Source organism: Gigantopelta aegis, chromosome 12, assembly GCF_016097555.1.
Source record: "Gigantopelta aegis isolate Gae_Host chromosome 12, Gae_host_genome, whole genome shotgun sequence".
Classification (NCBI taxonomy): Eukaryota; Metazoa; Mollusca; class Gastropoda; order Neomphalida; family Peltospiridae; genus Gigantopelta; species Gigantopelta aegis.
In genome coordinates, this window is record NC_054710.1 from 14,784,215 (window position 1) to 14,811,988 (window position 27,774).

The window sequence follows — 27,774 nt, forward strand, 5'->3', positions numbered from 1 at the left end:
CATCTTAAATAAAGAAATAAATGCTGAAATGATACTGAAATGCTTAAACCTCTGTACTACATCTTAAATAAAGAAATAAATGCTGAAATGATACTGAAACTGCTGTACTACATCTTAAATAAAGAAATAAATGCTGAAATGATACTCAAACCTCTGTATTACATTTTAAATAAAGAAATAAATGCTGAAATGATACTGAAATGCTGAAACCTCTGTACTACATGTTAAATAAAACTAATTTTCCAGCATTTTAGATCAAAAATCAAATCTACTTTGAGTAAATAATTTTACACACACACACACAGAGAGAGACAGGGAGGGAGGGGGGAGTATGCGTGTTGGGGGGCTGATATCAGATTTGATGGGTCTAGGATCCATCCCCGTCGGTGGGCCCATTGGGCTGCCATTTCCTGTCCCAGCCAGTGTACTACGACTGGTGTATCAAAGGTCGTGGTATATGCTATCATGTCTGTGAAATGGTGCATATGAAAGATCCTCTGCCACCAGTTGAAAAATGTAGCAGGTTTCTTTTCTATGACTGTGTCAAAATTACCAAATATTTGACATCCAATAGCCGATGATTAATAAATCAATGTGCTCTAGTGGTGTCGTTACACAAAACAAACTTTAATTTTACACAGGGAGTACATACCACATCGACCGTTGATGCGCCAGTCATGGAACACTGGTTGGGCATGGAAATAACATCGGGGCCAACAGATCATGAGGCCTATTGCACAGGTGAGCGTTTTACCACTGAGCTTATGATAAGTTCGTGGCCTAAGCTAGAAAGAGATGTGGTATACAATTTTGAATGATAGTGTCTGTAGTTCAACTTGTTGAGCGAGTACACAGAAAGTTTGAAGTGATTATCTTTTATTGTTTTTCTCTTACACATAATCAAACATTGACACTCAGCAGTTCCTGAGAATTAAATCGTGAAAATGTGGGGGAAAAATTAGCCATCGTGCATTCATTCGTTACCTCAGTCTCAAGTGCTTAACACCCGGAGGTCCAAGATGCGACCTCCTATAGGGAAGGGATCCGTATGCTCCATGACCACCGGACTAAGTGTGCTAATGTACAAGGGGATTATGTAGAAAAATAACTAACTACTACTACCTTAAGCCACAGACGTATCAATCACTCCTAGCACACCCAGCCCCAGAGTTATAAATTAGATTAGGACATTAATGTTGGGCGTGAGGATACACAAATGTGCCCATGACATTACCAATGTTCTCATTGTAGAAATACAAGTCTCGGTTATCCACACCACCACAGTCTCGACTTCTGTGAGACTCGGTAGTGTGGGGCACATTAAGCACACTATCAATCACTATTTGTGGATGCTTAAACTCTGGAACAGTCGGCGAAGGGTATCCATCAAGCACATTTTTACCATCTGTCACACTATTCACGCTGTTTGTATAAATTGTCAAACTACTTGTGTTTCTCTTTGAATCAGTCTCTATGACACAGAGGGCTTTTGTCTGTTCTCCATTGTTTACATTAACCAGAATATCATCAGGATTTTCGTGAAACACGACCGCAGCGCTGGTTGTCGAAAGCGTATTCTGTTTATCCTTGCTGTGTGTTTTCTGGTGACTCCTCAAGCCCTCAAGCCTGACGAACGACTTGGAGCACACGACACATGTGTGAGGTCGTTCTCCAGAGTGGATTCTCTTGTGGCGCCGGAAGGTGTTGACGATCGCGAAGCTCAAACCACAAACCTCACAAACGTACGGCTTCTCCCCAGTGTGGATTCTGCGGTGGTCTGCCAGCTTGCCAGATGAAACAAAACCTTTGTCACACAAGTCACAGCGGTACGGTCGCTCCCCGGTGTGAGTACGCCGGTGAGTCTTTAGCGAGCTGGGTCTGGAGAACTTCTCCCCGCAGATGTCGCACATGTATGGCCGGTCTCCAGTGTGGATTTTCTGGTGAGAGTCGCGGTTTCCCGACGACGTGAAGCCCTTCTTGCACACGACGCACAGATAAGGCTTGTCTCCCGTATGGATGCGCATGTGCGTGACGTAGTTGCCCGACTGAGTGAAGCGTTTGCCGCACTCCTCGCATTCGTATGGTCTCTCGTGGGTGTGGACGCGCGAATGCATCTTGAGGTTCTGCTGGTCGGTGAACTCTTTGCCGCACACCTGACACTTGATCACGTGCTGTGGATTCTGTCTGATGTGCTCGTCCAACGAGACACGGTTCACAAAGACAGTCTTACAAACAGCACACTTCATGCCAGTCTTTACAGTGCTGCTACTGCTGCTGCTGATCATCATCATCCTACTGTCAAGCTTCACAGTGACATCACTTCCAGCATCTGGTTTCATAACATCTGTGTCTGTGGATAGAACACAATCACCACTTAACTCAGCACAGACTTTCACAAAAACATTGCTGCCAGCATCAAGTTTACCAACATCTGCATTTGTGGAAACAGCTGTATTACAACTCATGCCATTATCAGCTTTGACAGAAACATCATTTGGAATGTCAGGCATTCCATCTGTTGTTGTAGATAAAACTGAACCACAAGTATTCATTTTAAACAATATCCTTTCGTCTTGAGTAACTTGTTTAACGGGTCCCTTCTCTGTTGTTAATAGTTTACTCATATTCACAAGACTACTACAACTATCCTCTTGGCACAATAGTGAATTTTTCAAATATTTACCCAAAGATGAATGGTAACAATCTGTGCTAATGGACTTGTTAAACTTTAATCCATTGAAATCACCACGCTGTGCTGAGTTGCAATTCTCTTCTGAGTGACTATCTACACAAAATGGATGGCTTGACACTCTACAGCATTGAGTAGAGTCCACAGCAGAGAGAGATGAACTTTCCTGTATTCCACTAGATCTCAACAAGTTAGAATTTTTTCTGTGCAAGTCCTCAACATTCTCAGTTCCTGTAACTGCTCGCTCACCACCATTAGCTCTTCTTGTTTTAGAGGGACTACTTGGTTTAACACTACCTGCATTAACATGCTTTGTTTTAATCAGCTTATCTGTTATACTAGGAGAAATTTTTTTTAAAAGGTTCGAACTAAACAGCTTCTCTGACGCCCTTCTAGAAACCATACTCTCAACATGGCTGGTTCCTTCATGACTAAACACCTTATAGTTCTCTGCTAGACTGTTTTTTCTACAAGCATCCATTGTATTATTATCAACTACATTGTTTTTTCTACTCGAACCCAGGGCATTATTCTCGGCTAGACTGGTTCTTCTACAAGCATCCATTGTATTATTATCAACTACACAGTTTTTTCTACTCGAGTCCAGGGCATTATTCTCGGCTAGACTGGTTCTTCTACAAGCATCCATTGTATTATTATCAACTACACAGTTTTTTCTACTCGAGTCCAGGGCATTATTCTCGGCTAGACTGGTTCTTCTAGTCTTAGTACAAACTAGTGTACTATTTTTCGCACAATCAGAAATGTCCCACTCTCTCTTTGAAATTGTTTTCTCTACAAAATCATTCAACAGTGCTGGATCATTTTCACATTCCTTGTGCGATTCACTAGAAGAAACCTTCTTCCCAAACAATGGTGTGCTCTTCTGTTTACCACCTCTAAGACCACCTGCTTGATCAAAGCCATAGTTATGATCATCATTCATAAACTGCTCATGATCTATATCGCCACACTGTCCATCTCCATCCGAATCACTGAAAGGTGTATCATCCATAGCAAGATACTGTTTATCATTTGTATCAATAAGCTGCTTGTTATTCACGCCAACATACTGTTTATCATTCATACTATCATACTGCTTATCAGACATATTATCATATGGTTTCCGAAATTTATTGTTTGTACAATAATCAACTTCTTCACAGACATACTGTTTACTGCCATCCTGTCCAGTGGTCACTTTTGTCCTGTAACAACCTGTGATTTCGATCTTGGCATCATTACTACAGTAGCTCGTTTTAGGAGAAACTACCATGTGTGTCTCACTTCCATGGTGATCTTCCTGCTGGGAAATAGCCATATGACACATATGAAACTCTCTTGTGACCACACTGCCATTCCTAGAAGTGTTATCGTTCATAGGACTGTTACAAGTATTAGAACCATTATCACTGTCAGGAGTGTGTCCATTACTATAACTGATATTAACAGGATTTTTACCACAGTTGTATTTGATACCGTCGCAATAGATGTTATTTCCAGAACTGTTGCAATTGCTAATGCTGGACCCATCATTAATAGAATTCAAGATGCAGTGAGCACCACTAGTTGGTGTGTGGGAATACTTTATACTCATGGCATCCAAACTACCAGTCTGAACAGACTTAACACCAGGACAGCAGGTGCACATGTTAGCTAGTGCTTCTGATTTACCTTCCTCTGGATGATCTGAATCACCTGTTCTTGGAAGTTCTGGGTTACCTGATCCTGGAGGCTCTGATTCACCAGGCCCTGGAGGTTTCGATTTACACTCTTTGATACATGCTGCATCACTATCACTTGAAACGGACATTGTAAAAATACTGTTTTTCACCTCTGGAAATACAATCAAGGCTTGGTTATCGTAATACTTGTTGTCAGTTTGACTTCCACCTGAATGAACGCCAGCAATGCTTCGATCCTGAGATTGCTGCAAAGACTCTGCACTGAAACAGACTGTTCCAGCACGAGGAAGATGATTCACTGCTAACACATCTTGTGATGCCTCTATAACTGGTGAGACAGGAGTGAAAGAATACTTTGGAAGACCGACAGACTCTGGGGTCAAGAATGCTGAGGTAAGATTTTGTGGAAGACACACTGACCCCAATGGTTCTAAAGGTCTCAATGAGGACTGAAAACCTGTGCTAATATTTCTTGAGTTAGAATCACATTCAATGTCTGTATTTGGTATGTCATAAATATATCCATGACAACTGCTGTCATTTTCAGTCGCAGTGCTCTGAAAATCACAGTGGTCATCACTTTCTGTAGCATTAGGTGTATGTGTTGTACTGGGAACATGAAATGAATGACTGGCAGATCTTGCTTCAGTTTTTTCCACCTTTTGCTTGGAGACAACCTGCAAACCAGAAGGCACGTTCTGATCTTCCACAGGACAACCTAATCCTGAACTCATCTTAACAAAAGTATAAGAAAGAGTTTTGTGTGGGACACTGGCAGTAATGAGTCTGTCATACTTGTCAACCAACTCTTCTGAATCACAACCTGCAAGCATTTTAGAGTTGCCATATGGACAGGCATCATACCGTCTACTCTTGTCACAGTCATGTGTGTCATACATCATTGGCATTAATTGTTTTGATGAATAACTATATAATGTACCATCTTCAAGAACGTTAGCAGGTTCCCTATAACCTGTATTATCCGCTACATCAACAGGCTGTCTGTACATTGTAGCATCTACACCAGAATGTTTCCTGCATAATGAACTGTCTATTCCACCAAAGGATTCCCTATATTCCGTGCGATCAGTGGACTCCCTATACACAGCTCTATCAGTACTGTTTCTGTACACTGAACTGTTAGTAGATTCCCTGCATTCAATGGGTTCCCTATACACTGTACTATCAACTGATTCCCTATATACTGTACTATCAGCGGTGTTCCTATACACTGTACAATTAGTAGGTTCTCTATAAACTGTGCCATTACTATGTTCTCTATACACTGTACCATCAGTGGGCTCCCTAAACAGTGTACCATCGTTTATTGTACTATCTATTTCAATAGGCTCCTTATACATTATATTATCTCCTACTTCAAAAGAAACTGGTTCGTTTTGACCTGTTTCTTCTCTTAAATGATGTGCTTTCATAGAATTATGCCTCGTCCAGTCACCGATCTTAGTGACTCTGTAATAATCCCGAGACATCGGGAGTGTCTGCATTGGAACTGAACAAGTATCTGAAGCTTTAGGTGATGACTCTTGGGTGGAATGGATCAGTACTGTATGATTTGGAATTTCGTCTGAAGCATTACATGATGACTTCTGGGTGGTGTATAGGAGTAGTGTATCATTTGGAATTTTGTCCAAAGTATTACGTGACGACGTCTGACCGGTGTGTGTCTTCAGATGACTGCGCAGTCCCTCACGTCTGTAGAACCGCTTGCCACAGTGAATGCACGCATGTGGTTTCTGTCCTGTGTGGATCCTCTTGTGTCGCCTGAACGTGTTCACGATCGCGAAGCGTAAGCCGCAGATTTCACACGAGTAAGGCTTCTCCCCGCTGTGTGTTCTCTTGTGATCAACCAGCTTGCCTGACGACACAAACGCTTTGTCGCACTGGTCACACTGGTACGGACGTTCACCCATGTGCAGGTTTCGATGCATCTTCAAGGAATTAGGTCTAGCGAACGAAAGGCCACAAATGTCACACATGAATGGTTTTTCTCCAGTGTGAATGCGGCGGTGTGAGTCTCGGTTTCCAGAACACGTGAACGTCTTGTGGCAGAGATCACAGCTGAAAGGTTTCTCTCCAGAGTGGGTTCTCAGATGCGTGGAGTAGTTACCGAACTGCGAGAAAGACTTGTTACAGACCTGACACGTGTAGGGTTTATCTCCGGTATGAACGCGCATGTGCACAGACAGATACTGCGCTTCCTTGAATGATTTTCCACACATGTGGCAATGGATCGGACTCTTCACATGACTCTTTAAATGCATCTCATAGTTAATAGATTTTGTAAACATCTTGTCACAGTGCTTACATTTCAACTGTTTATCACAACCAGAGCTAATCTCAGATTTACATTTTGCTCCCTCATCACACCCAGAGGTAATGTTAGTTTCACAGTCAGAAACCTTACTACGACCAGGGTTAAAGATGGTTTCACATTTTGATTGTCTATCAAAATCAACATTTGTGTTGGTTTCACATTTAAACTTTTTAGTACAACCAGAGTCAGTTTCACATTTTAGCTTTTTATCACAAGTGACATCTGTGCCCATTTCACATTTCAACTTCTTGTCACAATCAGCCTTCGTATTTGTTTCTTTCTCCAAGCAATGTACTTCAAGATGTTTCACAAAGTCACTTTTAATAGCAAACTGCTTCTCACAGGCTTCACATTGGTAAAGTGTAGTTCCTTTTTGAACCTTCAAGCACATATTGAGGTTACTGGATTGAAAGAATCTTTTCCCGTACTCGCTACAGACAAATGTTCTTGATTTGCACTGTTTCAAGGATATCCCTCGCTGGGACACCTTGGCCTGTGCAATGTTGTGACACCGGGAGTGGATTTTAAGCCCTGCAGATGTGGCAAACTGCTTCCCACAAACAGGACACCCATAAGGAAGATCCTTCTCACAGACACGCTCCTGTTTTCTCAACTGCATCTTGTGTGTGATCTTCTGGACTTGGGTGTTCAGTCAATGATTTGAAGAACAGCACAGTGAGGAGCAACACAGTTTGATATCTTCACCTGATGCTCATACAGTTCATTATATGTTCTCGCAGAATCACAACCAGCCCATTTCTCTTTTGATGAAGTCTTACTTTCTCACAAAATTCACTTCACAAGTAATCATGCTGCAGCTGTACACACCATTTGGCCATAAGCTTGAAGTTTTAGTAATCGCAACCAGAATAATATCTTAAGATAACTGTTTAAATATGAACTTTTGAGGTAAAATATTTAACTGACAATGGAATTTCTCCATAGTTTGCAACTATGTAAAGCTAGGGTAAAAGCTTCAATGGACAATATTGTTGACACTGCTCGACAGTCTATGGCCAAGTACAGTCTATGACTAAGTACAGTCTATGGCTAAGTACATTCTATGACTAAGTGCACATGAGGTACAACATTCAAATGACTATAGTATTCATATAATGATATTGCTCTTCATTCAATTGTAATGTGCTGTCCATCTTTGTGATGATTTTCTACTTGGCTGAAAGATTAAACTGACATTTACTTGACAGCAAGTGCTTTTTTACTTTCTTCCTCAATGTGTCATGACTGAAATTGTAAATAAATATACATGTTAGACATCTGTTTCAGTTTTCTTTGTGAAGTTGATGACTACAGTAAAACTGAGTGAACAGAACAAATCAGATATCTTCTTATGGAAGCAGGACACACTTTCAGTAACCATGATACTGATAGGACACACAGGATTAAACAATACCATGGAGGATTCAATTGAGCCCGAGCAGTAATCAAATACACTGTATTCATTACATCAATTAAAATGTCTGTCAACAGACTGGACATTCTACCAAAGAGATCATGTGGATGTGTCTGCTTCTTAGGCATCACTGTCAATTATTCTGCTAGTTACATCATGTAGGCGTGTGTGCTCCTTCGGCATCACTGTCCATTACTGTGTCAAAGCAATGAGTACACCAATCTAGTCTTTTTTCATCAGTTAAACCATGTAGGCGTGTCTGCTCCTTTAGTACCATTGTCAATCATTCTATCAGTTAGATCATGTAGGTGTGTCTGTTCCTTTGGTATCACTGTCAATCATTCTGCTAGTTACATCATGTAGGCGTGTCTGCTCCTTTAGTACCATTGTCAATCATTCTATCAGTTAGATCATGTAGGTGTGTCTGTTCCTTTGGTATCACTGTCAATCATTCTCCTAGTTACATCATGTAGGCGTGTCTGCTGCTTTGGTATCACTGTCAATCATTCTATCAGTTAGATCATGTAGGCATGTCTGCTTCTTTGGTATCACTGTCAATCACTGTTTCAAAGCATTGTGTACACCAATCAAGTCTTTTTTCACCTTTCATCTTTATCTTACAGGTTTCCGTTCACATGGTTTCAGGTCAGAGGTCACTGTACTTTTTCCAACCTTTTCTACTGATTTTTTTCGAGAACCCAGACAACTGCAAGAAGAAATGGTAATAATTAATAGTAAAAATCGAAATTTGTTTTTGTTCAACAACACCACTGGAGCACATTGATTAATTAACATTAACTAATGGATTTCAACACTTGGTAATTCAGAGGAAACCCACTTCATTTTCTATCAACAGCAATGGGTCTTTTATATGCACTTTTCTACAAACAGGACAGAACATACCATGGCCTTTAATATACCTGTCATGGAATGTGAAAAAACAACCCTACAGGTCTGTGGAGGTTTGCTCCTATGACCAAATCTCCTCAGGTGAGCTCTGTACTGTTTAGGGCCGAGACAGCCCAGGGGGTAAAGCGCTCACTCGATGCGAGGTCCGTCTGGGATCAATCCCCATCGGTGGGCCCATTGGGCTATTTCTCGTTCCAGCCAGTGCACCACGACTGGTATATCAAAGGCCATGGTATGTACTACCCTTTCTCGTTCCAGCCAGTGCACCACAACTGGTATATCAAAGGACATGGTATGTACTACCCTTTCTCATTCCAGCCAGTGCACCACGACTGGTATATCAAAGGCCGTGGTATGTACTACCCTGTCTGTGGGATGGTGCATATAAAAGATTCCTTGCTGCTTATCGAAAAAGAGTAGCCCATGAAGTGGCGACAACGGGTTTCCTCTCTCGATATCTGTGTGGTCCGTAACCATATGTCTGATGCCATATAACCATAAATAAAATGTGTTGAGTGCGTTATTAAATAAACCATTTTCGATTTTCTGTACTGTCAGCTAAATCGACCTCCTAATGCACAGTGGTGGTAGTACTCTTGACGGGTGCCACCCATGGGGCAGGACATGCTCATCTTTCATGAACACCTCATATCATCACTGTTATGACAGTTAATTCACGAGTGCATGTCATCACAGCTGTACTTATTTCAATGATCTCTGTCCAGTGCTACTTTTGATTTAGTAAACTAGTATGGGAGTGGCAGTCCTCTTTATGGTAGTGCATATCATTTCAACTTATTTTCATGATTATATCCAATTAAAGTCCAAGCACGCTGTCCTGGACACGTACATCAGCTATCTGGGCTGTCTGTCCAGCACAGTGGGTTAGTTGTTAGTGGTTAGTGAGAGAGGAAGGGGTGTAGTGGTCTTACACCTACCTATTGAGTCGTTAAAATTTACTCTGGGTGGAAGCCGGTACCGGGCTGCGAACCCAGTATGTCCGATGCCTTAAACACGACACCACCAAGGCCGGTGGCAGTGCAAGAAGCAGTGGCTGTTCTGTTATTTTATCAAATGCATATTCAACTGGAATGTGCAGAGATACAGCCCTGATCACGCATTACGGCTTGTCGTTCAGATTCCTGTTACCGGTAATCAAGTTTATTAAGCACTGCTTACTTTTACCATTTTATTACAGGGCTCAAACTTCAGAATTTGTCTCCCACGGCAATGTTTGAAATAATTGCCATGGTGAAACAGTCCACCGATGGCAATTTTGAGCCTGCCTATGGCAAAAAAAAAATTCAAGTGACATTTGCAGCAAATGAAGTTGACTGAAAGGCTATCTTGTTATATGTAGACATCTTTTAAATGTGCAAATATTAAATATTGGCAGATAATGTAAACCAGGTGTATACATTTCGCCATTGTTGAGAAGCTTTATCGATGGCACAAAAGTGCCATCGGTGATGCTCTCTACCTACGTCAATTTATATCTCAATGACGGCAACTGCCGTCGGTGCCGCCGTTAAATTCAAGCCCTGTTATCAGTCAGTAGAGTACATATTTCATGGTTGAGTGAATAAAACTATTATAGGAGCTCACATGTCTTCAGCACAGAAATGTTAAGCTATAGGGTGTATACCACCAAATCAAATTCCATAGACAACAATAGTAACATATATGTGGCTAAAACTCCTACCTGCAGTGTATCAATCAACATATACACCGCAGATATAAATACATGGACTACCAACCCCCCACCCCCACCCTTAAAGTGAATTGAAAAAAATTGGGGGTGAAGCTGCTCATTTCAGAGATAACAGGTAGCATCTATGACTACCCTAGTTCTGCACAAAATTTTAGTACTACTTTTTTTTTACAGGTACCCCATACATGTTTCAAGCACGAGGCTACTTGACACAGTGGTAGTAAATGAAATAATTTTTTTAACCCAGATGAAATAGTTTTCTTTTTACAACAAACACACTCTTATTTATCAGTCACAGGACTTGTAGTATTAATTGATCTATCAAAAGTTTAGTGCACCTCAAACTTTGACCCAGCCGGAAGTTATTTGGTTTAGTACTACCTATAATTAGATTAAAATAACTTGAAATAAGATTTCTGAATACCCACAACTGTTAAACAGCTGATAATAACTTTACTGCTTTAAAAAGACTTTGCTGTACAGAAAACAAATATGTTATACCTAAATACTGAGAGTCCATGGTTCGAATCCCTCCTACTACATACTACCCCCTCAAGTGAAGCTACGTCCCGGAGCTGTGGGCCATGGGCTGTTGAACTGTTATGGGTCCCGACTGGGTTATATTGTATTCTTGTGTGAAGACACCCAGTGCCTACATCAGAAGGAAATGTTTTATTTAACAACGCACTCAACACGTATTATTTACGGCTATATGGTGTCAGACATATGTCTAAGGACCACACAGATATTGAGAGAGGAAACCTGCTGTCGCCACTTCATGGGCTACTCTTTTTCAATTAGCAGCAAGGGATCTTTTATATGCACCATCCCACAGACAGGATAGTACATACCACGACCTTTTAACACCAATTGTGGAGCACTGGCTGGAACGAGAAATAGTCCAATGGGTCCACCGACGGGGATCAATCCCAGACCGACCGTGCATCGAGCGGGTGCTTTACCACTGGGCTACATCCCTCCCTTTCTCTACATCGGCTCCATATGTAACAGAAAAATCAACCTCCACTGAGGTGATTTGAACCACAGACTCTCAATGCAAGAGTCATGCACTCTACCAACTGAGCTAATAGGGAAATTCCCACTAGCTACTGCCAGTAGAAGCACTTTATACTACCACTACTACAATATTATATTTGTACCACAGTAGTTACAGTTACCTATAATTTTATTTTCATCTGCTGACGCTATATAACCGTGAATAAAATGTGTTGAGTGCGTCGTTAAATAAAACATTTCCTTCCTTCCTTCCTTCTGTTATTTCTAATCTTAACGTCATCACTGTTACACGAGTGTGGTCATTACTTTATTAAATCCATTTTTTAATGAATAAGTTTGTTTTGTTTAACAACACCACTAGAGCACAATGATTTATTAATCATCGCAGTGTTTCTGCCAGAAAGAAAATTTTGGGTATGGTGCTATGAAATTGAATATTTACAACGTGTGCGCGCTGAATGCATCCAGTCGATAAGGGGTATGAGGGGCCTCCCTCAGAAAGAAAATTGTTTAGGTTTAGGGAAATACATGTACAGTACCGGTAATGATAAGAACAATTAATTTTGTCAAAGGTCAATTTAAAAATAATAAAATCTGAAAACACATTTGGGTATGGCACCATACTTGTTTTACCCTTTGGCAGAATCCCTGCTGATTGATCGGCTGTTGGATGTCAAACATTTGGTAATTCTGACATAGTCTTAGAGAGGAAACTCGCTATATTTTTCCATTAGTAGCAAGGAGTATTTTGTATGCACCATCCCATAAACAGGATAGCACATACCACAGCCTTTTTTATGAGTAAAAACATAACCAAACGAGCTGTGGGAATACACAACGCTAAGACAGGGAAGACGATAATGTTACTTATAAAAATTACATCATAAGCCCTCAAAACAACCAGCAGTCAGCTTAACCTTTTAATGAGTTATATGATATTGTTCAGTTGTAAAGATTCAATTTTAAAAGTTCCAACAAGAATAAAACGATTGATTTTTACATTTTATATAAATATTTAAAGTATTAAATCTACTCTTCTTATGGTTTATGGTTGTATGTTAATTTATATTTATCATCATGTATGTAAAAAGTTTAAGTTTGTTTTGTTCAATGACACCACTAGAGCACATTGATTTATTAATCATCGGCTATTGGATGTCAAACATTTGGTAATGTTAACATAGTGTCTTAGGAAGCTCGACAGGAAACCCGCTATATTTTTCCATTAGTAGCAAGGGATCTTTTATATATGCACCATCCCATAGACAGGATAGCACATACCACGGCCGTTACATACCCTAGTGGTTGTGAAATGTCTGGAACAATAAATAGACCAATGAGCCCCCTGATGGTGATCGATCCTAGAATCTAGTAGACATATCGCACATCAGGCAAACACTTAACCACTGGGCTATATCCCGCCCACTATCCCCCATCATCATGAATGAAAATGCCCATGCATAAATCTCAGGTTTTCATCTCTGATGGCAGGGAATAATTATAACTGTTCAAATGTCTGTTTAGCTCTCGAGTGGCAGAGAACTTAGACTAACAAGAAGGATAGACAGGAAAATTTTCTAAATTAACATTCTTTCTCACTAGTTCATTATAGGGGGGTGTTGCAAACACCCTTTCACATTTTGGTGCCCCCTTCAGTGTTTTATTTTTTTAAGCCCTCTTTATCTTTTTATACTATATATTTTATGTGCATGCATTAGACAATCTTTAAAGTCTTTAAATACCATCCACAGACTTAGAATACATAGTCAACAAAAAATATCTGAGAAAATACAATATAGTAATGATGTACACTGTAAATGGAAAGAACTAAACAGACACTTATCACATGTCTCGAAATAGTGGCTTGCGAGAAGCAGTCCATTTTTCAGACCTAGCCAGTGAAATAAAAATTAGACCTTCAATGCACAGCAGCATTTGTTCACGCTAAGGACGGGACGTAGTCCAGTGGTAAAGCACTCGCTTGATGCGCAGTTGGTTTGGGATCAATCCCCGCCAGTGGGACCATTGGGCTAGTTACCTTTCCAGACAGTGCACCACAACTGGTATATCTAAGGCCGTGGTATGTGCTATGATGCCTGTGGGATGGTGCATACAAAAGACCCCTTGCTACTAATGGAAATATGTAGCAGGTTTAATATCTTGAGACTCTGTCAAAATTACCAAATATTTTACATCCAATAGCTGATGATTAATAAATCAATGTGCTCTAGTGGTGTCGTTAAACAAAACAAACTTCTTCTGTTTTTTGGTTCGAGCTACTAGTTCTGAGTGTTCGAAGAAGAAGAAATAAAACTTCACCTTTTAAAATTACCAAAAAATATGTAATTTTTCAAGTTACAGAAGGAAGTGTTTTATTTAATGACGCACTCAACACATTTTATTTACAGTTATAAGGTGTCAGACATATGGTTAAGGACCACACAGATATTGAGGGAGGAAACCCACCGTCGCCACTGAATGGGCTACTCTTTTCAATTAGCAGCTAGGGATATTTTATATGCACCATCCCACAGACAGGATAGCACATACCACGGCCTTTAATATGCCAATCATGGTGCACTGGCTGGAACAAGAAATAGCCCAATGGGCCCACCAACGGGGATCGATCCCAGACCGACCGTCGTGGTGCACTGGCTGGAGTCAAGAGACAGATCATCTCATCTTCTATTTAGCCGAGGCTAAACTCGGGATTCTGTTAAATATTTTAATTTTCATAATGCCCTAAACTACACGTCAGAGGTCCTAATTCCAAACATCCACTCACCCCTGTGATGTTTTATTTCCAGCAATCCATATTTTTTCTTAGCAGCCTACATTTCTTTTGGTCTGCTATATTAAAAATAAATAACAAGCAAACCATATTTTACTTCCTATTTCAAACCTTGTCATCAGTCATCCCTGGCTTCAAAGGTTTACTGTTAATAACACAAGTATTTTCAACACCCTCAATTAACTGGCAAACCAGTGTCCATCTGTTTGATAGATAACACAAGTTCTATTTTATTTCAGCAACAAAAGCAAATCTATTTTATTTTTATCATGAGGGCTGTCTGCGGCTGAAGTCGCTGTTTTGTCTTCAAATTTGACAAGTGATCAATCAGACCGGTGATTATCTCCTTCTGTGTCCACCGAATGTTGTCTCCTATTTCGTTCTCAATTGCGGACTTAATTGGTCTTAACTACAGCTTGTACTTTCTGTACGTCATTCGTTTATTCTGCAGTTTCTAGTAAAATAATACAAACCTTTCATATTGTTATGGATATCATTGACCAATTATAAAAACAACTGGAAGGTGAGTGTCCATCATCACATTTCATTTCATTTCAACTTATTTCCGTGTTTAAATCCAATTAAGGTTCAAGCACACTGTCCTGGGCACACACCTCAGCTATCAGGGCTGTCTGTCCAGGACAGTGGGTTAGTTGTTAGTTGGTTAGTGGTTAGTGAGAAAGAAGAGGGTGTCGTGGTCTTACACCTACCCACTGAGCCCTTAAGAACTCACGCCGGGTGGGAGCTGGTACCGGGCTGAGAACCCTGTACCTACCAGCCTGTAGTCCGATGGCTTAACCACGACACCACCGAGGCCGGTCCATCATCACAATCAACTAACTAGGGTACTTAAAAATATAATTACACTGCGTCAATACAAACGAAACTACACTAATTTTATCACTGACCGATATACCAGTGCAGTTGACTCATAATAGACAGAAACTAAGGAACATTAAGGGGATCACTTTCAAAAATCTTTCTTTCTCAGGTAGCCTGATATCTCTATTAAAATATAATAATGAGGTCACCAAAATGAATACCAGATGTTGACCGATTGACCAACATTATCTCAATATATATACCGGTCTCAGTGGCATCATGGTTAGCAAATCGGTCTACTGGCTGGTAGGTACTGGGTTCGGATCCCAGTCGAGGCATGGGATTTTAAATCCAGATACCAACTCCAAACCCTGAGTGAGTGCCCCGCAAGGCTCAGTGGGTAGGTGTAAACCACTTGCACCGACCAGTGATCCATAACTGATTCAACAAAGGCCATGGTTTGTGCTATCCTGCCTGTGAAAAGCGCAAATAAAAGATCCCTTGCTGCCTGTCGTAAAAGAGTAGATTATGTGGTGACAGCGGATTTCCTCTAACAAACAGTTTGACGTCCAACAGCCGATGATAAGATAAAAAATCAATGTGCTCTAGTGGCGTCATTAAATATACCGAATCTACAGCTCACAGGGGTTCAAAAATCCCATCGCCCGACACCCGTGCCAAGTGGAATTTTCATGTAACACATAAAAACTTTTTAAAATTTTGTTACAAATCTCGGTAAAACCTTTGGAAAGAGTTCCGATCATGCGAGCATTTACATAGCTCTATAAGGAGAACTAACCCTAACGATCGGAACTCTTGTCAATGTGTTGACACACCAAAATGGAAAACAATGTGTTGAAAAGTTCGATAACAACTTTAGAATTATTCCCCTTTTACTATCAACTAAGATTGGTAATTTCCACCACTGAATGTTCGACTAATTCATACAAGTAATCGGTTCGATGATTTTCAAACTTATCCAATTCGCTTTACAGCTTATATAAAAATAAAGTATACATGCCTTGTGTGTGCAATCATAATGTTTAATCCTTGCAAACAAGGTAAATGAGGTGGGATACAGTTTAAATTTGTCATATTCAAATTAAATTTGACGTTAACGTGGTTCCGGAATCTGCAGTTTACTTGACATTTTAGTTTAGATATAATAAACCTTGTAGCAGAACATACATTTGTGTACTTAATGGTTTTTTTTAGTACTTTACAAATGTAAATCTACGTTCGTGTAAAATGGAACGGGTAAGGTAAAGTTATATTTCATTAGCCCTACGCCATAATCGTGATGGTGTGATGCCCTCTAAGCATACATGATTTTTTTTCTGCTTTATTAATAGTTTTTAACAAATAAATTATGCTCAAGAAGTTAAAAATACAAGGCTGCAATCGATGTACACCGCTCTTATTTACCAAGCTTGCACTATTTAAAAACATTTGAAAAGTAACAGAGTTCATGTTTACTTTGAGCCCAGCCACGGCTGTTTGCGAGAGACTTTTCTCAGCTATTAACAGGGTAAAAACACCCCAGAGAAGTGTTTTGGGGCACAAAGTGTTAAATAATATACACACAATAATGATACATGGGCCAAAATCCCTAAACATTTTTGAACCAATGCCAGCCATAAAAGAATGGCTCACGCGTGGAAAGGGATCTCACAACATCTACACCCATACAAGTGGTCACTAAGGCATACATCAACACAATAATTATATTTAGATGAACAAGTGGACACTACCAAACAAATAACAAAGTTTAAATCAACAAATGGACACTATTTAAAAAATAAAGTTTAAATCAACAAATAGAGAAGAGAGTTGATACTACTGGACAGACATTTAGTACTTCCTAGGTAAGTGTTGTAACCTATTGGGAAAATTCTTTATTTGTGCAATTAAACCAATTACTTTCAAGATTATTACACTATTAAAGTCATACTGTCACGGATTTAAGGACATTATTTCTCTAAAAATGGATAATAAATAAAAAATACATTAATTGTTGAAAACCAAAGCTAGATATCGCATCACCTGAAATGAGCCATGATGGAGTGTCAACCATGTCAACCCTCTCGGCAATTTTAGTTTTTGAATTATGGACCATTGCCATAATTCAATTATTTTTACAAAATATCAGTAATAAATGGAGTATGGTGGTTATAAAGATGGTTGAGTAAAGTACATTTAGGGACAAATCAAATAATTTTTGTTCAGGTAATACTTTGTTAGACCAGTAAATAGGTCAGTGGTCTGTGACAATATGCCTTTAAGCACTGTATTAAATTAAATAGGAGTAACACAATTGGTTACCTTAAGAATTATAGGCAAGTGAAAAAATATATGGGGCAAGTGAATATCTGATTGGCACTTGCCCTGTGGTAAGTTAATTTTTTTTAATTTTTTGAACCTCTGAGCTCAATATGTCCATATAAGGTCACCCCAAAAATCACAATACAGAAGCTGAAATTTCAATTCCGCCCAGCTCTATATGTTGACCACAGCCTGGTACCCCCAGTCAATACAGGGTTTTATCACCTATGTTTCTAGATGAGGTCCGATAATCGGCACCATTCCCCACCATGAATCCATGACATTTGCCCACAAGGCAGTTCGCCCCCAGTCAGTTCGCCCCCAGTTTGACCCTTTCGCCCCATGTACCAGTTTGCCCCCTAGTCGATTCGCCCCCAACTGTTTGCCTGTTCACCCCCAACTATTTGTCAGTTCGCCCCAAACTTTTAGTAATTTTGCACCCAAACTCACAATTATTTGTTACTTTTAAACAATTATTGTACTGTTTCTTGGGGGGGGGGGGGGGGGGGGGGGGGGGGGGGATTGTTGTCATTCCACGATTTGGACTGATCATGAGTCAGTCCGGCACCGATGATATAATCACCAGTTTAATTAATATATACATTTATATTAAGTGTTTCATAAAATTAAAAAGAGCACTTTTACACACGTAGGGTTGCACTAGAGGAAGCTCGGCACACACAGATGGGTCCAGACCACACATTCACATGGACACAGTGGTACCTTTGTGGGGGCAAACTGGTTATGCATGTGGTAGCGAACTGACTGGGGGCGAACAGACCTGGGGGAAAACTGACTGGGGGCGAACTGGCTTGGGGGCGAACTGGCTTGGGGGCGAACTGGCTTGGGGGTGAAACGTCTGGTACCCCCCCCCCACACACACACACACACCATTACTCAAAAGCTGTCATTTTTTATTGCCAATTTTGGAGTAAAACATTCCCAGTCAATGTAAATATTTAAAATAATTCTAATTTTTTATTATTATATACATGTAACTGTATAAAGGTATATATATTGAAAACAATATGTAAGACTAGATATATTGAATTTGAATGTATAATGTACATTGTATATACATGTAGTATTAAGTCTTTTCGATTCTAACAAGTAATAAAAAAAAGACATAACTTTTCTTTTCTTTTTTTAAAACAACAAAAAACCCACAAATAAAACACCCCGAAAAAAAAAAAAAAAAAATTCAAACGAATTGCTACTTTCAATTTGTCATCATATTTGTTCCGGTTAGTCGGGTTAATATAAATTCAACCATGACAACAATGTGAAACAGCAGATTAATTAATGTCAACTGTAATTGCACATCAAGTCTATCTTTAAATTTTACCCCTATTCGCCAAAACAACAGCGAGAATTGACACAGTTTGCCCACGTATTAGAAGAGGATTTGTCACAATTTAAATTATATTTCTATTTCGATCACTAAATTTGTACGTAACCGCTTTACGCTGTTCCATGTATTGGACTTACAAAACCGCCATTTCCTTTGTGTAAAGTGTAACACTGTTAACCTGGGAGGTGTTTGTAATCAACATCGAAACTGTCAAAATGATGTACACCTATGAAATAATCTTGCTACTAATACGTTTTTGTTCAGCATTTAAACTGGCTTTGTTAATTTCCATGAGCATTTGATATCGTAGAATGTACAACACAACAAATTCGCTAGTGAACCATGTTAGAATGTGTATGCCACTTGACTCGGTAAACATGAATGGATGACTTCGCATTACAATGTTGAACGATAGAATAAAAACTTATTCAAATTGTCTTTATAATAAAGCTTACACTTTGTGGTTCATGCATGAAACCGTGTTTGTGTGTTTCGGTGCGAGTGGACAAATTTATGCAGGGACATGGGTTGGTTAAGACTTGTGCGACAATTTCAAGGGGAGTATAAAGTCGCGCTGTACTACAAATAGCGTTACCCACCCCTCCCAACCCCACCCCACCCCTTCATTACATATCAGATATGTAGATCTTTATTCATACATTAATACAATCTTAATTTTGAGTTTAAGTTAATTAGGAATTGATTTATATTATGAAATAAATATTAACTTAATACTATTTTTTATTATCATAGGGTTATTATTACTACAGGGTTTTATTTCTAAAATGTCTTGGACATTGGGAATTTTAGCTTTAAAAATATTGAAATGTATTTTCTGGGGGAGTATGGCCCCACATAAACTTCGCTCAACACAGTCTATAACCCCAACCCTGCTGAAATCCCTGCACACACGCCTTGGAAACAAGCTACATTTTTTTTTTTAACAGGGATCATTTATATGTACCATCCCACAGACAGGATATCACATACCGTGGTCTTTTATATACCCGCCGATGGGGATGGATCCTAGACTGACCGTGCATTTAAAAAAAAAAATTTTTTTTAGGTCTAAGTAATGAATAAAAATAACATATAGTCTTGAAAAATGTTACCTAAATCGAACACAGTACCCTCTTTCTCTACCCCTAGAGCGTTACGTAATTAGTAACACCCCCCTTACATGTAACGCGTATGCCAACAGCTGGCCACTGTCAAAATTTCAAGGCAAATCTCCCACCCACCGACCCCTGGAAAGGCGTTGTACCATACAACTATGGATATAAATATGTTTTGGAGATATGAGATGACCCCTCAATCAAGACAGTTAAATTTGTTCAAAAATTGCGAAATCTCACGTGATCTCTTGTTGGGGAATTCCACACTTGTGATAAGCCAATGAAAACCGAGATCGGTAGGAGCCCGTCAAAAGTGTCCCACTTTTGAAATGCTGGCTTTGTTTTTGACCTGGATAAGCTAGCGTAGTGAAACCAATGCAGAGTGCCGCGTCATATATGCACCAAACATAATTGGATTTTCTGTTCTATATGCTTAAATAATAAAAATATTCCGGATACTGCCGCTTTAACGATGCACTCAACACATTTTTATTTACGGTTATATGGCATCAGACATATGGTTACGGACCACACAGATTTTCAGAGGAAACCCGCTGTCGCCACTGCATGGACTACTCTTTCCAATTAGCAGCAAGGGATCTTTTATTTGAACTTCTCACAGGCAGGATAGCACAAACCATGGCCTTTGTTGAACCAGTTATGGATCACTGGTCGGTGCAAGTGGTTTACACCTACCCATTGAGCCTTGCGGAGCACTCACTCAGAGTTTGGAGTCGGTATCTGGATTAAAAATTCCATGCCTCGACTGGGATCTGAACCCAGTACCTACCAGCCTGTAGACCGATGGCCTAACCATGACGCCACTGAGGCCGGTAAATTTTTTTGAATTCTAGAAGGCCTGTTTAAGATGGGTTTTTTAAATGAAACTGAAAATTCCCTAAATGTTGTAAAACAACGCTAAAATTCCCGAAGTCAAAGCCATGCATGGATGTCAAGTCAAATTTTAGAAATAAACCCTGCAGCGCTCACTCAATGCGCAGTCGGTCTGGGATCAATCCAGGGCACAATAGTTCACGCAAACCGCTGTTCTGTTCGCGTGTCGGTTACTCAAAATTTAATTTACGCGAACCGCAAATTGGTTACGTCATGACCTGTAAATAATCAGAAATTAAAACTTGCAAACTTCACAATTACAGGAAGTTTATTCATGCAGACATACTCCTAATATTCCGACAAATGTTTTAGGCTGAATTTTAGATACATGTACTTGATGCGCAGCAAACCAGTAGACCACATTATATTGCAACAGTTGCGACCAGTCTAAACTTTTAAAAATATTTTAAAGAAATGTGCTTGGACCTCTAGGAACGGCTAAATTATCTGCTGCTATTTTATCTGTAAAGGAATATAATTATGTAGAATAATATTGGATTGTCTATGTTAAAACAGTTTTAACGTAAACAGGAATCCAAAAGTGTCACAAAATATGAAAAATACTAACATCGCATAATGAGCTTTAAAAAACAAACATTTGGAATGTCACTGTAGTATAGATGTACCATCGATAAAGTGAAAGTAGCATAACCAGCGCAAAACGAAAAAAGGAATCTCTTCAAATGATTATGCATCTATTTCAAAGGTGTAGCGCCCATTACGCACAGTACGCATGTGCGTAATGCAAAAACATAATCCGGTAATAGGTGGAGGCTGTATGTAATTGTTCTATAAAATATCCTCTTAAAATTGACTCGAAAAAAGATAGAAAAGGCTCAGAATGCATCTACAGCGGTCCGGAGTGTCAAGATCTTCACAGATGGAGGCTTCTCCAATCCACCGGCTGGGGCATGCCTTTGGCTAAAAACATGTCTGGTTACGCCCCTGTATTTTGTTTCAGTACTGGGGCTGATATTCAGTTCTTTTATAATATTGTTAACTTTAGCAAGCATTAAAGACATTTTTTTTTTTTTTTTTTTTTTAATTTTTCTTTTGTAAATTGTATTTGTTTTAACTTTATGTTTGAGCTAAAAATTATGTATTTAAAATATAATTTCAACATAATTTTGAGGTAACCGATCAGATAACCCACGGGTTACGCAAATATAATTCATGTAACCAAACAATTGGTTACCTAGGTGAAAACCACGTGAAGTGACTTCCGGTTACCTCAAATTTCGAAATATTGTCCCCTGCAATCCCCGTTGGTGGGCCCATTGGGCTATTTCTCGCTCCAGCCAGTGCACCACTACTGGTATATCAAAAGCTGTGGTATGTACTACCCTATATGTGGGATGGTGCATATAAAAGATCGCTTGCTGCTAATTGAAAAGAGTAGCCCATGAAGTGGCGACAGCAAGTTTTCTCTCTCAATAACTGTGTGGTCGATAACCATATGTCTGACGCCATATAGGGCCTAACTTAGCCTGAGTACTCTGTAAGAGAGCTAGATGGACATTTGGACATAAATACGCTCTCATTACAGTCAGAGACCAAGCTATGTATTTTTTTGGCAATTGCCGACAACCAAAAAGTTGTCAAAGATTTCCGCTCTAATACCTTTACATCGATCATTTTCGAGTTAATCGATTAAAAGAAATTCAGATATTAATCACTAATACATACACTACAGAAAGAAACCCGACAGCACCCACATTCAGCAGAATTCTAAGTTCGCCGAGCTATATCATGACGTTGCGTCACATGATCGCCCTCTCAGCCATTCCATCTTCTAGGGGCCGTCTCAAAACGACAAGTGCCCGAAAAATTACAAAAAAAGAAGAAGTTTGTTTTGTGTAACAACACCACTAGAGCACACTGATTCATTAATCATCGGCTATTGGATGTCAAATATTTGGTAATTTTATCAATGTTAGAGAGGAAACCCGCTACATTTTATCTTTAGTAGCAAGTGATCTTTTATAGGCCTATGCACTATCCCACAGACAGGATAGCACATACCATGGCCTTTGATATGCCAGAGCGGTACACATGCCAAACAGGCATACGACTCATAGTTCAAATACTTTTTTCACCTTGAGAAAACGTGAATGTAATATTGTTTCTGTGTGTGTGTGTGTGTACACTACTCTGTCGCTTTGGTGATTGTCCACAGCCCAGTGATAAAGCGCTCACTCGATGCATTTTCGGCCTGGGATCGATCCCCATCAGTGGGTCCATTGCGCTATTTCTCGCTTCACCCAGTGAACCATGACTGGTATATCAAAGGCTGTGGTATGTGCTATCATGTCTGTGGGATGGTGCATATAAAAGTGCACTTGCTACTAATGATAAAACGTAGAGGGTTTCCTCTCTAACACAGTGATAAAATTACCAAATATTTGACATCCAATAGCCGATGATTAATGAATCAATGTGCTGTAGTGGTGTCGTTACACAAAACAAAAACAAAAAATTGGTGACTGTCGGGCACTTGTCGTTTTGAGACGGCCCTTGGAAGATGGAATGGCTGAGTGGGCGATCATGTGACGCATCGTCATGATATAGGTCAGCGAACTCAGAATTCTGCTGTCCGGAGTTTGCCGAAGCTTAGCTGAATGTGGGTGCTGTCGGGTTTCTTTCTGTAGTGTGTGTATTAGTGATTAATATCTGAATTTCTTTTAATCAATCAACTCGAAAACAATCGATGTAAAGGTATTTCACGTCAAACATAGGATTGTTGTGGTATTAGAGAGGAAATCTTTGACAGCACCCACATTCAGCTACGCTTCGTGACACTCCGTCGTCTTAATTACAAAGCTTGGCGACCTATTTCGAGACGTAGATCATGTGATCGCCCACTGGGCTATTCCTCCTAGTAGACGGAATGGTTGAGTGGGCGATCATGTGACACAATGTCACGATATAGGTCGGCGAACTTAGAATTCTGCTGTCCGGAGTTTGCCGAAGCGTAGCTGAATGTGGGTGCTGTCAGATTTCTTTCTGTAGTATGTGTATTAGTGATTAATATGTTGATTTTTTTTTTTCAGTTAACTCGAAAATGATCGATGTAAAGGTATTTGACGTCAAACATAGGATTGGTGTGATATTAGAGCGGGAATCTTTGCCAACTTTTTGGTTGTCAGGAACTGCCAAAAAAATACATAGGTTGGTCTCTGACTGTAATGAGAGCGTAGTTACTAGTTATGTCCAAATGTCCGTCTAGCTCTCTTACAGTCAGATAGCCCGAGTACTCTGACTGTAAGAGAGCTAGACGGACATTTGGACATAAACACGCTCTCATTACAGTCAGAGACCAACCTATGTCTTTTTTTGGCAATTCCTGACTACCAGACGGTAGGCAACGAGTCCCGCTCTAATACCACAACAATCCTATGTTTGACGTCAAATACCTTTACATCAATCATTTTCGAGTTAAGTGATACAAAAAAATCCACATATTAATCACTAATACACTTACTACAGAAAGAAACCCGACAGCACCCACATTCAGCTACGCTTCGTGACACTCCGTCGCAACAATTGCAAAGCTCGGCGATCTATTTAGAGACGTAGACCACGTGATCGCGCACTGGGCGATTCCGCCTTGTGCAGAAGTTACAGGGGCCGTCTCATATCAAGCGAAGTTACAACATGGAAGAGTTGGCTAATGCCGTTTTGGATGAATTTGGATTTCATTACGTCATTAAACCAAAACAATTACACATTAGTGATTCCATTTTGAATTTGAAGGATACATTTGGGTGTTATCGACAGGATACGGCAAAAGTATGTGCTACGTACTGCCTCCTCTTATGAAAGATAAAGTAAGTAGTAATTTAATTTGATTATTTTATGTTTTATGAATTAGTCATTAGTACAGTAGTAGAGTGTGTGTGTGGGGTTTGTTTTTTTTTCAACAATTACGTAACGCTCTTGAGGGGATGGGGTATCATAAGATGTATTCCGAGGCGTTAAGGGGAAGGATGGCAATGTTTGTTACTGCAAAATCAAAATTGAATCGGTGCATAGCTCATTCGATCTTTAAAACTTATCTTATAGTTGTTTTGCTATTCAGATCAAACTAAAAAATATTGAAATTTGTTTTGTTCAACGACACCACTAGAGCACATTGATTAATTAATCACTAGCTATTGGATGTCAAACATTTGGTAACTCTGATATGAGTATTGGAGAAGAAACCCGCTACATTAGCAATGGATCTTTTATATGTACTTTCCCACAGGCCACTGACCAGTTCTGGTGCATTAGTTGGAACAACAAAGAAATCAATTGGTTGAATGGATCCATCGAGGTTGTTCGATCCTGCGACGCGAACACTCAAACGACTGAGCTGAAACCCACTCCCTAAGAAATATGCGGAAATGACTCAAATGTGAAACTGTGGTGTAATATCTCATTAAAAAGCAAAAAGAAAAAGAAAAAAAAGAAAAAGGCGGTAGGATACTAGTAAATTAAGTAATAAAAATAGTTCAAATTTTTGTTTTGGGTTGGTTGTAAGTATTCTGTTTGCTTAATAACTAATTTCATATGAACGATCGTTTTATCCAAGCAAATGTAAATCACATATATATATGGTAGTTAATAATTATTGACAATGAATTAACCTACGTAGAACACAGCCCAATTGTTTTCAACAACTGAACAAAGACCGATTCTGTAACACAATACTCAATGATCAGTTGTAGACGGGAGTTCCGTCATAGTAGACAAGCTGACGCCTATGGACCGATGGCGATGAGTTTCGCCATATGCATGTATGGCCACAAATGACTGCCAGGTCCGATGTCGGGAATTAACCTGCTTATATCAGTTTGATGTTCAAGTACGCTACCACGATTTCTGATCAGGGCCACAAACTGTACTCAGAACGAGAGGGTGTGTGGGAGTTTTAAAAAAAGGTTTAGAACTTTTTTCAGCGTAGAATGTAGCCACAATTAATGAGATTACCCATCGATACGCATCGGCAGTTAACAGTACGACAATGATATTTGTCGCTGATTTACAAGTTCTTTTTTGACTGACGATTTGTTTATGAAAATAATAACCGCTTGATATGAGACGGCCCCTGTAACTGCTGCACAAGGCGGAATCGCCCAGTGCGCGATCACGTGGTCTACGTCTCGAAATAGATCGCCGAGCTTTGCAATTGTTGCGACGGAGTGTCACGAAGCGTAGCTAAATGTGGGTGCTGTCGGGTTTCTTTCTGTAGTAAGTGTATTAGTGATTAATATGTGGATTTTTTGTATCACTTAACTCGAAAATGATTGATGTAAAGGTATTTGACGTCAAACATAGGATTGTTGTGGTATTAGAGCGGGACTCGTTGCCTACCGTTTGGTAGTCAGAAATTGCCAAAAAAAGACATAGGCTGGTCTCTGACTGTAATGAGAGCGTGTTTATGTCCAAATGTCCGTCTAGCTCTCTTACAGTCAGAGTACTCGGGCTAACAGTCAGAGTACTCGGGCTAGGCCTAACTGTAAATAAAATGTGTTGAGTGCGTCGTTAAATAACATTACTTTTTTTTTTTTTAAACCCTACAATAACACTGAGTGTTATATAATACATGTAGTATGTAACTATAGTATTCGTACTTGGGGTACCTGAGATGTTGACTGCATGAATCGTGCACCAGAAATCAACGGATATTCAAGCATAACGGAATCAAGGACATTGACGATATAATGTACACAGATACATGTGCACATGTCGCAATACGAAAAATAATAGTGATATCCAATTCTACTTACCAGGCTTTGATGTTCGCATGTTTCGAGATTACTGACATAACTCAAAAAACTTTATTTAAATGCAAGTTATTTAAGTTTTAAAATAAATAAACAACAAAACATCAGTACTTCCTTCTTCCTTAACATCAATTTCTACCTTAGGCGACGAGATCCCCAGTAGAGATGCTGCAAACGACCACCGTACAATGGACGTAAATGAAAATCGAAATACCAATGTGAAATAACTAATTTTACAATAAAAGTAAAATGTTAAAGTGTAAACAAAACGAACTAAATAACGTTTTTGAATTATTTCTTACCCTAATTATTTCAAACGGTAGTCAAATTTATACTTTTATTTTCTTTTGGGGTTTTTCTTACCCCCCTCCCCAACTCGTAATTCAAAATAAACGAAAAAATCTTTAACGTCATCTCGTCACATCATACGCACGCACAAATACACACACATACACACACAGCAGCAAGTGATCTTTTATAGGCACCATCCCACAGACAGGATAGCACATGTCACGGCTTTTGATATACCAGCCATGGTACATTAGCTAGAGCGAGAAATTCATGAAACAGCAGCCCGCTTATCGGTTTTATAGTGGACATTTTTTTTTAGGGTGATGTATGAAGAGTGTAGCCAAATGCTTTCGACAGTAAGAAACTTAATATTGATGGTCTATTCTAAATGTCTAAATAATACATGTAATGCTAGTGTCAGACTATCAGCTGTCACGACGGAGTTGGCCAACTCTTCAATCTCTAGACTTCTACGACTGTCTAGTTGCTAGTATGAACACTCTTACAACTAGTATACAACTCCTGCGACTGATTAGGTGTTAATCTGAGCGCACACGTCGTTGTCTGGGTGTGGGGGAAATTGCAACGCAACTGTCAAGTTGACCAACTCTGTCGTTACCGTTGACAGTCTGGAACTAGCATAAACCTCCTGATTGCAGC

The 27,774-nt window shown here is 39.6% G+C and overlaps 1 protein-coding gene across 1 annotated transcript; it reads right to left on the reverse strand.

The window, feature by feature from the left end:
* Positions 1-859: 859 nt before the first annotated feature.
* LOC121386970 lies at positions 860-26,945 on the reverse strand. The gene is made up of 2 exons (XM_041518025.1): positions 26,827-26,945; positions 860-8,829 (listed from the first exon to the last, which is right to left on the reverse strand). Exon 2 carries the CDS (start codon positions 7,326-7,328, stop codon positions 1,191-1,193), a length of 6,138 nt encoding a protein of 2,045 aa, XP_041373959.1. The 5' UTR covers positions 7,329-8,829; positions 26,827-26,945; the 3' UTR covers positions 860-1,190.
* Between the last annotated feature and the right edge of the window lie 829 nt (positions 26,946-27,774).